Genomic DNA, 16564 nt, shown 5'->3' with positions numbered 1-16564 from the left:
ACCCATATACCTGACCAGCTGAGCCAGAATTTTGACACACAAAGCAGGCTGCAGAAGGTAAGTAGGTCCCGATTACAGAATGAATGAGTCAGATTTCTATCTGGATGGGGAGACATTACAATTTCAACCATTGTTTTATTTGATCCTCACAGTACAGTCAGACGTGGCAGGCATTGTTATTATTTCCGTTTTGCAGATGAGGAAGCTGAGTTTCAAGGAAGTTAAGTGACTTGTCTAGAGTTATTGAAATGGTAAGAGGATAAGCTGGGACTGGAACCCAGGTGTCCTGACTCCAAATTGTGTGCTCTTTTCACTATAATATGGTGCTGTAGTTTCAACTTAGCAGACTGATCTGCAGCACATTAGTTTATTTTTTTGCATTCCAGTTTACTTCAAGAGCTGACTTGTACGGAATACTCAAATAACAGCACCCAATTTTTTAAGTAGTTTGATTCATAATACAGATTATTAGTGAGCTTTTATTATAATGGTCAAGCAATTAATAACGAGTCACAGCAAAATGTCTGTGGGGTGAAAAAAAATGCTTACATTGTCACCAGGTCTGTTCATTATCCGCTGTGCTCTATATCCAGATCAATCAATAGTTAATTAATAATGATGTGCTTCCTGGAGTACAAGGTTATAAATTAATTTAATGCTCATATGCATATTTTCTGTAGGAAACGTGAGTGGAAAGTGCCTGCCATGCCTATCTTATTGTAAGAAAATGTATGTAATGATTACAAGCATATAATAAGAATGGTTTTCTTAGCCAAATGTTTGTTCATTTCTGTTAATCAGTATTCATTTGAGCTACTTCCATGCAGTTTGTGGAAGCAGTGCAATCAGTTGAGTAGTGTGGCAGATTTAAATCAGTAATAAAAGCCCTGGGGAAATTAACAAGACAAAACATTAACCACAGACTAAACATTAACATATATTTGCATTTTTATTATACCTGTAGAATTGTTAAATGGGCATGGTTACTACCATTAAAAAGTTTATGTTGTATATCACATAATTTCAATGTATATTTTGTTTTAAAACTGTGAAGATTTAATTAAATGAAAACGTATAATGGTATAATAGATGATTTAAGAGAATGAACTGAAGTTTGTTATTTTATTTTAACTGGAAACCTATGGAATTCTCACTCTACTCTACCCCCAGCCCCCAAGGTACCCCAAACAAATGCCACAGGTAATATTCATCCAAAGTGGACCATGTTGATATTTAAATTGCATGACCATAGAGGAAGTTTTATTTTTAATTCTTCAGGATTCTGATGAATCCATCAATGACCGAAGACTAAATTTATACAAAGTATTTAGCAACATTTCTCAGAAAAGCACTCTTTGGGACCACAGTAATTAGCTGAGTTCTAGCAGAAAAGTCACTCTGTAATTAAATAAAACTGAAAAAGTCTTCAAGAGGTCCTCAAGTCTTGGTGGCCCTAAGTGCAGCTCTTGAGAGGGGAGTTGTGATCTCCAATTCAGCGGGACAGCCATCTTCCCCTCACATACTGTCAGATATCCAAGGGCAGCATGGTGCATCCTCGCCTCTTCTGCCACAGACTCACTAATGGGAACTTTTCTGTTTCTGCTTCTGCTTCTGCTTCGCCCTCTCCTTTTCTCCCTTCTCCCCCCTTCCTCTTCCTCCTCATTCTTCTATTACAGGCCATTTAAGTTGAAATGCACGAACTCTCTCCCTGTCTCTGTCTCCCCCCCCCCCCCCCGCGTGCGCACGCACATCTCTTACGTATTTCTTGAGAAAGAAAATGTAAAGCCTTTTATTCATCAAGAGCAAAATGGATCCGTTAGGGTTGGTTAAGAGTGGAAGAGAGCCAGAGATACACTTTAATGTAGTGGCACACTCCTCCTGGGCCCCCATTTTGTACTAATTAGGCTATTACAGCTAAAGGTTTAAATCTGTTGCATGTTTATAGTTGTAGGATTAACCCAGAATCTCCATTTCAGGGGAAACTATAAAGGATACAGTTGGGTCAGACATCAGAATAAAAAATCATAGGAATTAAGTAGCCTGTCCAAGAATCTGAACTCAGGAGCCAGGGTCCAGGGACATCGCGCAGGCAGCAAGCAGCAGGCTGGACCTACTTGGGAGCTGCCTCTCCCACAAAACTTGACATCATTGCTTTGATACAGTTACTAATTGACTCTTCCCTGGCAGGCCAAGGAGTTTAAATCATTCTGCTGGCTTACAGCTACTAGAAATACTGCCTGAAACCTAGGTTAAAACTGGGTGTTGGTTTTCTGTTTATCTTAAAAAACTTTAACCCTTTTTTGGAGTGTTTTTGAATTTTTCATCATCATCACAGTTCTCCAATTATGGGTGGGGTATCCACAGGACCACAGACCTGGGCCACACCCAATATTGGGAAGCCCCAGAGTCTTTGCTGGTGACAGAAATTCGTGGCACTGAGAGGGAAAATCAAAAACAAAAACATAGGTTTTAGTGTCAGACTGACGAGCCTTCAAGTCTCAGCTCTGTCATTTACTAGCATTGTGACCTTGTTTAAGTTCCTCAACGTTTGTGAGTCTCAGTTTCCTTATCTCTAAAATGGGGTTAAAAATACCTGCTCTGTATACCTCAGAGGATTGTTGTAGGACCCACTGGAGAGAATGGAGAATGAATGTAGAAGTTATTTGTGAAGCACTAGGCTGGAAGTAAGGTATTGTGCTACAAATGTGAGGTATTGGTATTGTTGAGAAGCTTACAGTATATGCTCTCTTTCCCTGATCAGCCATCCAGAGTGAAAGATCAGTCTGAGTGCTTGGTTAGAGCAGAGTGCTGATAACACCAATGTCAAGGGTTCAGATCACTGGCCAGCCACCAAAAACAAAAAAAAGAGAGAAAGAACATTCCCAGAACCAACAGCAAATGGGAGCCTGAGAATGAATTGGTTAAAACCTAACTGGCTAGATCTTAACCAATGGAGTATCTGCATTTCTTGACATGTCAATTATGGGGTGCAGGTGTGAATCGCATCAGACCAAATGCTTTGCACGGTTTCAAAATCTTTGGTAATGATGGGGTTCAGGACATACTACCCCAAAATATGACACATTGGCATTTGTGAAAACATCAAAGCTGGAAAGTCAATTTCACCTTCCCCTTGCCTCTTCTCCCCTGTGGCAGGCCATGAAACCTAGCTGACTCTCCCCTGAAGTAGGTCATAGGACCCTCATGTAAGAGGTGCCCTCCCTATACTCATAGGAAAGAAATGTCCTTATCTCTGAAGATGCAGGGACACAGAAAAGAATCTGAACAAAAGTCTTGCCAAGTTTCCCTAGTTTTTACCATCATATCATACCCCCTTTGTCCAATCATACTTCTTTACCATTATCTATTTTTTCATCAAACCTAGCACAAAAATACACAGGTTTCCCTATTTCTTTGGGTTTTCATTTTTAAAGGCTCCTGTGTCACTTAAAACTTGTATTAAATATATTTGCATGCTTTTCTCTTGTTAATATGTCTTTTATTACATGTACCTCAGCCATGGGTGAATAAAATAAATTTTTTCTCCCCTACAGTAACATACTCCACTCAGAAAGTAATTTTCACCTTTTTCTCAAGGGAACCTAGAATAAAATATGGCACTTCAAATATTGTATCTTCTTCCTTTGTACAAGGCTAGAGTTGCAGGTGGAGTGGAACTGTGGACCAGGTCAACACAAAGTACTGTTGTGGGTTAGAGGTTGAAGTGGGGTTGTAGGCCTGATCTCCTGATGCCTAGCCTACTGGGCCCTGCACTAGACATTGCTGGGCTCCAACCCTGTATTTTCATGTGTGTACTTAGATGATGCTTCTGGACACTGGTGGAAAAGAATGGTACTATGAGGTTACTTAGAATGACTTGCTGGCCTGGATATGGTAAGAGGCCCTCCCTTCTTCTTATGTTTCAGGAATTGTAACACTTCAGAGCACTACTGCTTTCCCTACCACCTGTCTAGCACATAATTAAAGGCACCATTAGGAATCACAGTTCATGGAAAACAAAAAGATTTTATATTCTAGCTCTTTTGATAGAGACACTCACCTATACAATAAATTCACTCCAACTAACCAAATTTAAAGGTAGCAGCATCCTTGACTAGGTACATTAGTAGGTGAAAGGAAATCGGATTGCACTTCTAATTTAAGAGGCTAAAACTCCTGGGCGGGATACTGATTTCTAAAATGCCACTTGGGAGGCTGCCTTCTTGAGTAAGTGAAGCTAAAGAGTAAGATCTAGGTTTCGCAGTATAGCCTGCTGTTTCTCAAGTTTGAAGCTGAAAGGACTTCTATAATGTGAATGCTGCATCTCTTTGTAAATTATGTTTTCTTTTAGTGTCCACTTCTCAAAATAAGTTCATAATATTCACCTACAGCTCATGCAGTGTGGAGGTGAAAGATGTGGGGAGAAGGGCCCAAAAGGTGGGGGGATGCATTTGACAAATGCTTTATATATGAGAAGAATTTGCTTCATGGTAAATTTGTGCAAGAAAATACACCCTGTCTGATAAGATGTGGCACATTTCAGATGGGGGAGTGGGGATAGGGGCAGGACACCATTGTTTGCCCCTTACCCCACACAGGGCCTTGGGAAGTCTGCTTGATAATACCACATTGGGTGGCTTGGGAAGAAAGGTCAGACTGCAGACTGGCTACATTCTCATTTGTTCTTAACCTTCCTACTTTGCCTCAGCTGCACCCCTTTCCAGTAGGTTGGGGCAGCAGGGGAGGGAGGGGTAAAAATTTTAAAGTCTTGCTGTGGCCCAATTAGTATTCACTGATACAAAGGGCTGACTTTCAATGAGGAAGGAAACTTCGCAGCTGTGGGTTGCAAGTAGACAAGTTACTGTGAAAGGTGTGAAAGATTTTATTTTGCTGCTGGATTTGGAACAGGCGTAGGTCAGAAGGTTGTGTCCTGTGCTCCTGAATGTGCTGAGAATACTCTGATCTTGGTGACATAGACTCTCACATTGATGTATGTTCACAGAATAATAAATTGATATTTATGCAGTGAAAATCAAGGTTCTGTTCCATGAAATTTCACCTGCAGTTTAACAAAGTAAACATGTATATGTCTATAGACATAAAGTTATAATGTACAGTCTGCCCTCAGTTATTTGTATCTGCGTTATATGCTTTGGAAGTGATTGGAACTTAACTCCCCAGTCAAGCTGAGCAGCCCCTGACTAAAAGCACGCTACCAGACGGCTACCAGTCAGGGCATATACAGTGAATACAGATTTCATCCTTTGAAGTTAATATTAACCCAAGTCAAATAGCATTACATAAGCACACCTGAAAAATTTAGTCTCATACATTCCAAAGCCAAATGAAATATTTTTAAGTGTCTGCAGCTGTTGTTTTATTCCCATTAAGATGAACTGTTGAGAATAGCAAGTCTGAATATCAAGCTCTATGTGCTGTCTTTCATGAATGGAGGTGATTCTGCTGCTTGGTTCTAGATTTTTTTCTAATTTAAGAATTTATTTATATAGAAGGCTCTCCAAAGCTATACAAACTAAATGCCTTTTATGCCTTTATATATAGGTAGATAACTTAGTAAATGCTATTAGGGCCATCTTGAGAAATCCAGAAGCTCGGATTACTACACAGAGCCATGGCTTATCAATAGTGTGGTGTGCTGGGCCTGATTATAGGAGATTTCTTCAATTCACTTCAGTTAATTCACCTAACAGTGCCTGACAGTGTACAAAATCTGTTCTGAATTCCATGGAGACACAGAAGTGACAAAGATACAACCTTTGTTCTCACAAGATATTTCTAATATTTTTCCCAAAGTTTATAATCTATATATTCACCTTAGCTATGTTTCTGAGAGCTAGGAATTCTTTTTCTTTTTTTCTTTTCTTTCTTTTTCCAAAACATAGAATGTAAGCAAGTAGAAATCAAGCATCATCTTCTAGGGAGGCAGTGTTGCATAAGCTGTGAAGTCAGACAAATGGATTCAAAGTCAGACTAGTGACTCCACTGCCTATTTGCCTTAAGCAAGTCACTTAACTTCCCTGAGCCTCAATTTCCTCATCTACAAAATAGGGGTATTAATATTTAGCATGGTGTCTGGCATAAGGGAGATATATAAGAATGTTACTATTCATACTTCTTTATATGGTAGTTCATTTGGGCTTTTGTCTAAAAATGGAAAAAGAAAAACAAATCTAAAAATAATTTAAAAAAAGAAATCAGAATGGAGCTAAGCCAGAAAGCTGATGCCATTTTAAAAAATCATTGCTACATGAGTATAAAAGAGGTAGGTTTTAGGGGGAGGTATACAATAAATATTTTTGAATGAATAAATTAGATGAATTTGAAGGAAGAAAGGGAGGAAAGGAGGGAAGAAAAAAGAAGGAAGGAAGGAAGGCACGTAGACTCTCTTGAGCACCTATATTCTTTAATACTCTCAATCCTGGCCTTATTCAGTGATGTGTGATTCACAGCTAATGACACTGGCTATTGATTGGTTGACTTGCCTTCTTCCCTTGGGTGTTTCTAAGAAAGCCAGATGAGCAACTATACCGACATTTTTCAGAATATCTTAGCTTGGGTCTTATAACAAAATGCTCATAAGAACTGGGACCACACTGTGCATGGGAGGTTTCTCTTCTGTTAACAGGCTACTCCCACACACACCCACAACCCCCATCTCCTGCTCCAGTTCTGCCAAAACTTTGCAATTCCCTTTTGTGAACTTCTTCATACATACAAACACCAAGTGCCATTGAAAGGTATCAATAGTATGAGGCCTGTGTAGAAAGCTCTCTCATGTGTACACTTCACTGTAGGAAAAAGCATGTTTCATCTTAGGAAATCTCTGCATAGGCTGCCCTCAGAATGGGGTCCCCCTTCCCTCCCAGTCTTCAGCCTTCCTTTACACCAATGGTTCTTTGTCTTGAAAGCTTATCACCTTTTTGACTCTAATGATAGCTTTGTTCCGTTCTTTAAGAAGAAATTGGGGGAAGAAATTAAAGTGCGTTTCAAAATTTGTTTCTACTGTCATATCTGTAAAAGTTTCATATAATTATATTGCATTTCTTTTTTTCAGATTGGCAAGTTATGTGCCCATTCTCAACAACGCCAGTACAGATCTGCTTATTATCCTGAAGATCTGTTTATTGACAAGAAAATATTAAAAGTTGCTCATGTGGAACATGAAGAAACCTTATCCAGCCGAAGAAGGTGAGAGGTTTTCTCCCTCTATTTCAGCACACAATTAGCAATTGTATTTTAACGTCAAAAACCATTGGAGTAGGGCCGAGCCCGTGGCGCACTTGGTAGAGTGCTGCGCTGGCAGCGCGGCGACGCTCCCGCCGCGGGTTCGGATCCTATATAGGACTGACCGGTGCACTCACTGGCTGAGTGCCAGTCACGAGAAAAAAAAAAAAAAAAAAAAAAAAACAACAACAAAAAAAAAAACCATTGGAGTAAAGCTTCTTAAATACATGTTATTTAGTTTTTCTGAGTAGAGTGCTTAACTAATTAAATTCTATCATCTGTCAATGTGTTAAAGAACAAAAAATATTGTATTATATCCAAGGCATATTTAAATGTAAATTTACAATGTGTAAATATCTAGCATAGCAGCACAGGGTGGAATGGACTTCCCTATTCAAAATTCTTTACTGATTAAACAGAATATTTGCTTATAATCTGATCTCACAATTCCATGGCTTGGTTTGTGGTTTTTCCCATTATTAACAGTGAGTCAGGGTTAAATTCACCAGAGAGAAGCTGGCAAGACACACTCATGTGTATACACACACACACGCGCGTGCGTGCGCATACACTGCACACTTTACACACTCTTAAAAATGATAAAATGAAAGATCTGGTTTCTATTTCTTAAAACTACAGTCAAGGGACAAAATATAGGTTTGTTTGTTATTCTCTTCATTCCCCCTCCCCCCATCCAGTCTTTGTTACCATGCCCTATTCTAGTTTTTTGGGATGGGAAGTCCAACACAATTCTAGAATTGCTTTACTCAAAAGGACTGCACATGTAGCCAACACTGCCACTGGCTCAAGAATAGCTAAACATGACTTCTTCTTCGTGTTGACTTTAAAAGGGGTGGGAGAAATTGGCCTATACATGGAAAATTAAAAAATGAAATAAGTAACATTTCAGATTTGGGCTAAATTATTCCATGCCTATCAGTTTACTACAGGGAGTTTTGAAGTGGTAATCCTTAGTCTTTCTTATATGATACAGTTTAAGACAAGAGAAGGCAGTAATGCAGCTTGAGAGTCACCCAATGAAGCATTTTGGAAAGTCCCATTTTCTTTTGTTGACTTTCAACCTGATGAATTTCTAGTTTCCCTATTTTAAAGTGTGATTTGAGGACCCCTGGGAGTTTCAGAGACCCTCTCAGGGGGTCTGTGAGATCCTCTTTTTGCTAACTACATATCTGTGTGAAACTAGATTTTTTTCATGTACCTTAACCAAAACAACATTTGCAACAGATTAAATGCAGACATTAATAGATATCAAGCCAGACAGTAAAGATATCATACAAAAACGCAAAACAGTGTCACTTTTCTCACTCATTTTTTTATAATAATGTTATTTATATTAACATATAATGGGTCTGTAATTGTTATTTTCAAATTAATAATAATTTAAATTTTTTCCTGAGTTTTGATTTCTAAAATAGTAAATATTGATAGATATATACCATATAAACAAAAATTCTTTGGAGTCCCCAATAATTTTTAAGAGTGCAAAGGGGTCATATTAGTTATCTATTGCTGTGTAACAAATTACCCCAAAACGTAGTTATTTAAAACAACAAATATTTATTATCTGACAATTTCTGTCTGTCAGGAATTTTAGAATGGCTTAGCTGGGTGGTTCTCAGAGTCTCTAAAGAAATTTCAGTCAAGGTGTTGCCTGGGGCTGCAGTCATCTGAAGTATTGACTGAGGCTGGAGGATCTGCTTTCAAAGTGGCTTACTTACAGATTTAGCAAGTTAGTACCAGTGGCTGGAAGGAGGACTCAGTGCCTCAGCACATGGACCTCGTGAATCTCCTCACAACATGGCAGCTGGCCTCCCCAGAATAAGTGATCGATGGAAGAGAGCAAGGAGAAGCCACAGTGTCTTTCATGACCTAGTCTTGGTAGTGACACACTGTCAATTATGGAATATTTTATTTGTTAGAAATGAGTCACTAATTGTAATCCACACTCATAGTGAGAGAAATTAAGCTCCACCTCTTGAAGGGAGGAGTATTAGGGAATCTGTGGACATATTTGAAAACCATTTCAGGACTCCTGACATCAAAATGTTTAGAACCATTTTCCTATAGCATAGGGGTTCTTTGGGAAGTTTTCATCTTTCTGGGAAGACGAAATTAAGGCATTTATCAAGGGCCTCTTTAGCCCCTACCTGTCCTTTGTTAATTGTTCTCTATTGCTTTTACTCTTGGCCTGAATCACCTGAGGAATTAACCTCAGTCCATCTAAGGCATTGATCTTTAACAAGTGGAAACCCCTTATTTGACTGAAGTGAATTTATATATATAGCTTTCATTCAATTCAGCAGAAATTTATTAAACTCCTGTTATGTGCCAGAACATGTACTAGGCACAGAAAATACAAATACATAATCTCTGCTTTCCAGCCCAGTCTAATGGGGAAATAGACTTGAATACAGATAATTTCAAAACCGTTTTATAAGTGCTAAAGCAAAAGAATGTCCAGAGTAGAGAGGCAACCTACAGGGGAAGACAGAACCTCTGCCCAAGAGAGTTATGGGGGAGGCTTCCTGGGGGAAGTGGTATATGAATTTGCAGAAGAATCACATGCAGAGTTTTTTAAAAATAAACACACCAACCCAGTCCCATTTTGAAATGACCCTGTCAATCTAGACACATTTATCAAAGGAGGTTTAACGAGGCCCTGCGGCCATGGCTTCTCTCTTGGGCTCTGTGAGACCTATTCCCTCTTATCAGAGAGGGCTCTATGGGTGTTGATTCCTCCAGCGGAAGAAGAAACAGGTAAAATGTGTTTTGGGCTGGGCACCTGGATTTGGCACTTTGTTTAAATTCATTTTTGAAGTTGTAGCTAACCCCCAAAGAAGATAAAGGATAGTAAAAAACTTGACAAAGCCTGTACACATGAGTAAATGTTGGTTAGGCAGGGCTCCTATTGGTGTTGGACGCACGAGCCTGCCTTCCGATGTTTCTCATCTTTTTTGCAAACTGAGATAGAGTCTGAGATGGAGCCTTTCTTTCTGACTTCTTTGGAAGAAGAAGAAAACAAAACAACAGGAGAGTGTCTGTTTTCATTTAACTCTCAAATAGTCTTTATAAGCCCTCTAAGGGAGAGGGGAGAAGTGGGGATTAAGATGATCTCTTGCTAAATACACTGCCACCTGCAATCTCATGTTATTAGGAGGGTTTGTTTTAGCAGAGTGTTAGTACCTCTGTAAATTTCTTAGTATGTTCTGCACAGCATTTCTCACTGGTCAGAAAATTATATGAGCCTCCAGCACCCCCACACCCATGCCCAACTTCCATCTTCGCGGTTAAAAATATGATAATTGGAAAGGAACCCTATTGTAGCATTGAGTCTGTGGAGGCTGTGAGCAAGCTGTCTGAATCTGACTACAAGTTGAAAAGACCTTTGCCTTATTAAAATAACAACACATAAAGAAATGCAGGATTCCTTTGGTAGCATTCAGAAGTCATCTGTTTGTTTTGTCTGCCCCCAACTGGGTAGTTTGCAACACACAACTAATCTTAGAAATAGCTTAGTTCAATTTAAAGACAATTTGATTCTCAACTGGTGGTCTATGTACGGGACTCGGTGTTCCTTTAAGGGATAAGTATTGAAAATATCTGTCATCAGATTGAAAACAAGATGCACAAGTAGTGCAATCAGAATAAAAGAAATAGGCTGTTCACAGCCCCTTCGAGCTCTAATATTTTCAGCACATCTCAGTTGTCAACCTTTCCCACCTTTGCCCTACTGAATAGCTCCTTCACTGCCTCCCTTACGATACTGTTTACCTCGTCATTTTCATGTCCCCTGTACTGTTTGGTAGAATATATGAGCAATTTCTTTCACTCTTCCAAACCCCAGATCTACAATTGAATGACCTGTCCTGCATCTGTATACCAAGCTTCTGGCCCAACTGCTAACCTGTGAGAAAGTCACACAGTCCTTCCTCCCTTGTGAAATTACATCTATGTATTCCAGCCCTCCGTTTTCTGCATTCCCCCTCTTCTTCTTCCCCTGTGACTTGGTCTAAAGGGGCAATGGATTAGGTGACACTAGTAAATGACTAGAAAGTAAAGAATAAAAGCTGATCTCACCTCCATGGTGCAAAATCAGTGCTTACTCCCACTCCCTCTCAGACTGCTGCTCTCGTTTGACCAGGCAGCTCTTTAAGCTCAGCGGTGCCTTCCACCCTCTGAACAAAACAATGAAGTACATCCTGAGTGAATCAACGAGTTTGGGGTCTGGTACAAGTCATTCTGCCCTAAACAGGACTCTACTTCCTTCAACATTTGTCAACACCATCTATATGCTGAGCATTGTGTAAGGGTTAGGCTCTAATGAATGGAGGACTGCCTAGCCTAGTTACGAAGACAGACATACAGGTAAATAATTTGCATACATTGGGAGTGACTGCCCAGACAAAGCCGTGTACAAAAGAGTGGCAACATCACAGATGGGGAAGTTAGCAGGTCTCCTGGGAGAGTCAAGAAAGGATTTTTGGAAAGGGTAGCTTTTAAGCTGGGCCTGAAGGATAAGTAGAAATTCAGTAGCTGGAGGAGGGAAAGGCAGATGTTCCAGGCAAAGGGAACTTACGGGTAACAGTACCGGCTAGTCTCCGGAACGGTAGAAAATTGTAGTTTGGAGTCAAACTGTGAAAGGCTCTCTCCAGCAGAATTGGGCATGATCTTGCATCATTCCAATCTTAGTTATTTTAGTTTATGTTCTTCTCTGTTTTCATTCCATTTTTAAAATAATGAGCTCATATTACTTTACATTAAGAAAAAAAGAGTCTTAATAATAAAGGAAAAAAGTTTGGGATCTGCAATCCGGGATGAAAGGCTGTTTTTACATGCGGTGGTTTCCAATTAGTGCTGCTTTGATGCCTGCCCAAGCGAATCATTGCAGGAAAACAAAGGTAATCCCCTCCCCCATAACCAAAGAAGGGGACACTCCTCTCCAGGATGATGGCAGCCCTCCAGGGAAGATCACATGCACCCAGCCACAATATTTCAAAATGGCTCATGCATATAAAGGCGCCCTACCCTTTAGTTCCACATTTAACACACTGAATGGAAACCTCTACGAAGAGACTCTTTTTTCCTGAGCAGACTGCCAAAAGCAAATGTTAGGTTTGTCCTCAGCGAGGGCCATAGGCTCCACTATTTATGTCAATGGTATGTTTGACATATATGTATTAGAATAAAGTGGAATTTGAATCAAAGAACATTCCATTCAATCAAATTGTTTTTCCCATCCCGGGCAACTAATTGTCCAAACTTTCTATCCTTTTTTTCGTAGAGACAATTCAGTCCGGCAGACTGCCTTAGTTCATGGGTGGAGATTCTTTTGTTGTCTGTCATGGGCTACTAGCACACACACTCACAAAATCTGGACTGAATACATGGGTAATTAATGTGTCACTTAATTTTGTTTCTGGTGTCTTTCTTTAAAGAGAAATAGAAATATTCAACTCATCTCCTTTTAAAAGTATAAGCATCAGGATATAAAGCTTTAAGAAAAGATAAAAATAAAACACACTTAATTCTCATGGTGGAACAAGTTTAGGAAGGAATGACAGGAACAGACAAATGAGAGAAAAGATGAGAGGCCCAGTATACTCAGTAGGAGGTAAACTACTCCTGTCACACTCTGCTGCTGTGGTGTCAGAGGACATTATCACCTGTTGTCCTTGTCCCTAGAAAAGCTCATTAATTCTCCAAGAGTTTAGAAAGTCTTTTTTTCTACCCTCCAAAAGAGTATGTCTAGATTTATTTTCAAGAATCGAAGTTGCTTTTAGAAACCAAGGTTTATTTTCCCATAGCAATTCAGAAGGTTTTGCATAAAGGAATGGCTTGTACTGTAACACTGTCCTTTGGCACTCTTAGGTATTGGCCAGTTGACTAGCTGTGTTGGAGCCCTGCTCTTGGTTCTCCAAAAGGCGCATATTGCCTTATCCCACAGGGCCTGGGAATTATTTGAGAACGGCATTTATTTCATTATGCTGATATTTTTTCCTAATCAAATCCACCTTGGATTCTAGGTGGGTTCTAATGGGGATAATATATACTGAGAACCGAAAAGAACTCAGAGAACCTATCAAAAAGAATAGGTTTTATTACTTGAGAGAAAAGTCTAGAAGGAAATATACCCAAATATTAACCATGATTATCTCTGGCTGGTGAGACTATGAATTTTTTTTCTTCTACCTTTCTTTATTTTATTTTCTAAATTCTCCATAATGTTCATATATTTCTTTTACAATGACAAAGAAAACCATAATGCTTTATTTTGAAAGATGAAGGAAGAAATAGATTTTAACCACTGTTTCCTGATGCAGTGCTGAAGTTGCAGCTCTTACAAGTTTCTCTTCTTATCTCTCACCCATGTCTTTATTTTATGTCCATCCAACCTGGCTTTTCCCAGCTCTCCTGCCTGTCTCTTTCCATTCTTCCATTCTTCCACAGGGCATCCCTCTTCCAGTAGACAAGTCTCTCCTTCTGAGACATATTTCTCACCTCTTCTCTATGCTTTTTATGGAGGAGCAGAGGCAATAGCTTTATTGAACTATAATCCACCTACTATACAGTGCATTCATTGAAAGTGTATAATTCAATCATTTTTAGTGTATTCACAGAGTTGTGCAACCATCATCACAATCAATTTTATTTCATTTTATTTTATTTTATTTTTTTGGCAGCTGGCCAGTATGGGGGTCTGGATCCTTGACCTTGGTGTTACAACACCATGCTCTAACCAACTGAGCTAACCAGCCAGCCCACAATCAGTTTTAGAACATTTTTATCAACCTCAAAAAGAAACCCTGTACCCTTTAGCTACCATCCCCTAATCATCTCCCCAGCCCTAAGCAACCACTAATCTACTTTCTGTATAGATTTGCTTATCTGGACATTTCAGATGAATGGGATCGCATATGTGGTCTTTTATGACTGGCTTCTTACACTTAGCATGCTATTTTCAAAGCTCACCTATGTTGTAGCATGTGTCAGAATTTCCTTCTTTTTTGAGGTTGAATAGTATTCCATTGTATGTATACACCACATTTTGTTTATTCATCAGTGGGTGGACATGTGTCTTATTTCCCATTTTGACTATTATTGATGGTGCTGCTATGCACATGTACTTATTTGAGTACCTATTTTCAAATATTTTAGGTATATACCTAAAAAAAAAAAAAACGGAAACGAAAGCTCAGAGAATTTTAGACTTTGCCTAAGGTTTCACTGCTTGGTAAGTGAGGGAGTAGCTGGCGTTTGAAACTCATCTGGGCTAGACTCCAAAATCAGTGCTCTCACCTACTACACATAACAGGCTTAAGGGACTGTTCTGAGACCCCAACCATCATTATAACATGGTTGCTAAATGAAACTGTGTTCTAAATTTAAAATAACTAATTTGGAAGTAAGTTTAAAAAACACAATCTCTTCCTATGTTCATCTTGTCTGTCTTGCAGAGGTAATTAGTACTCTATGAAATAAGGTGACATTTTATTTCCCCAAGTTACCTTGTTGAAGTTTCAGAGAGATGTCCTGACTTCAAGAATTTGATGAGCCAGATGTGTTCACATTATTCACATTCTTCGTGTTGTTCTTAGACTTTTATCTTGACCCTTCCAGGTATTGTTCTTCCATACTAAAGCGGGAGGTCTTATGTTTATTGCAGCCCCTCATCCCCTTGACATTTAGATCGAACCTCATCTGGATTTTCTTCAACTTGTCAATGTTCTTTATGATCAGCCAAGAAAACTGCAAGGGTTGGGAGGCTGGGAGAAGTTCAGGGTGTTTTATTTCATTTTTTTCTTTTTTCTTTTTTTTTTAACTTCTAGGGAAATCATATTGGAAGGCCTTGCTGTGGGTTCAATTTTTCTTGCCATGTGCTATGTTAGTGAGAGAGGGTTTGGAGGTAGGAGGAGGCCTAAGGGAAACTCTTTCATTAAAGAGAGGGCCATCGTTTCCCATAGACTAATGGCCATATTCTGTTTCCTCATGGAGCGAGGGGAATTACTCAGCCTCAGCCTTTAGGCTTTCAGTTTCCACTCTTGGGAGCTATATTATTACCTTGTAAAACAGAGCATCTCTCCTATTAGCTGTTAATTGAACCCATCTTTTTCTTCTGTGAGAAACTATAATGTTGATGTTTATTTTCAAAGCTCTGTATTTGAGCCTCTTCTCTTTGGAGATTGACGGTTTTCAGATGCCAGTAGTAGGCTGTGAGGCAGGTATAGGCATAGCAGGAAGCAGCTGTTGGGAGGTCAGGAGTTATATATGTCCCAATAATCTTTCTTGAGCTGTTCTGTCCATCACCCTGGCTTTGCTGTGACCTGAGCCTTTATGAACATGTGCTGAGAGTGCGTTCTCTCTCTCTCTCTCTCGGATCATTAGTTGAAATGAACAGTTTTATGGTAATAAAATGGAAAGTGGCATTAAGGGCAAGAAAATCATTCCAACCATTCTTCCTCGTTTGGCCAGATTTGAGAACAACCCCCAGAAGGCATTTCTAGGCTCAGGGCTTCCACCAGTGTCCAAATGAAATCCAGGCCTCTGGTTCCTCCAGAGGTCTGTACATCAGGCCAGTCCATTCTTAGCCTAGAGACAGTATTGAATAATTACTCCACTGCCGGAAAATTCCCTGACCAGAGTCTCTAAAAATGTGGTGTAGACTTAAGGTAGACTTGGATGTGAAGATCGCTTTAACTTTTTTTCTATCAGGAGCATTGCTTAAAAAAATAAAGTGTATTTTATTTTTGTTTATTTACCACTGGACATCTATTATGTAGGTATTTTAATATTTGTTTATAAACATATCCATTTCTCTCCAGTCTGTGGTGTCTTTGTGTATCCATGTACATCTGAACCAAGATAATGGGCCAGAAATTTTGGTGGTATTGATTTGTGTGTGTTGATACACATTTGTATACATAATATGTTCTCTCTCGTGTGTGTGCATGCATGCACACATGCACAGACATACTTATCATATACAACAGAAAAACCGAAGCAAATAAATAATAAAATAGACTAGAATTCTCTCCTCCTCCCTCCCCCTCACAGGGACCACAATATGCAGACAAAGAACAAAGAAACCTTCCTATTCTAGCAGATGTGAGTTTCTCCGACTATACTGTCAGGAGAATTTCATAGAGCTTATACTGTTCTGAGCACCCTGCGATTCTGATCTCTAGCCATTAGCCAGAGCCTATATGGAAAGGGGCCATCTCTAGGGTAATAGCATTGTAAATTACAATCAATGCACTCAATTACACTCAGAAACCAAAAGATATGTAGTGCTCTAGTGTGC

The 16564-nt window shown here is 39.4% G+C and overlaps 1 protein-coding gene across 3 annotated transcripts in view; it reads left to right on the top strand.

Annotated features, from left to right (window-relative positions):
• The window catches only part of GPC3 (glypican 3), a 423767-nt gene that overhangs the window by 283632 nt on the left and 123571 nt on the right, over window positions 1–16564 (top strand). For all 3 annotated transcript variants that reach the window (XM_063083954.1, XM_063083953.1, XM_063083952.1), the window contains one exon: window positions 7076–7209. In XM_063083954.1, coding sequence (XP_062940024.1) covers window positions 7076–7209 — 134 coding nt within the window. The remainder of the gene's footprint in view (window positions 1–7075; window positions 7210–16564) is intronic.

This window comes from Cynocephalus volans, chromosome X (genome assembly GCF_027409185.1).
Source record: "Cynocephalus volans isolate mCynVol1 chromosome X, mCynVol1.pri, whole genome shotgun sequence".
Taxonomy (NCBI): domain Eukaryota; kingdom Metazoa; phylum Chordata; class Mammalia; order Dermoptera; family Cynocephalidae; genus Cynocephalus; species Cynocephalus volans.
Note: the sequence above shows the minus strand (reverse complement) of the source record. Positions and strands in the feature narration are given on the sequence as shown.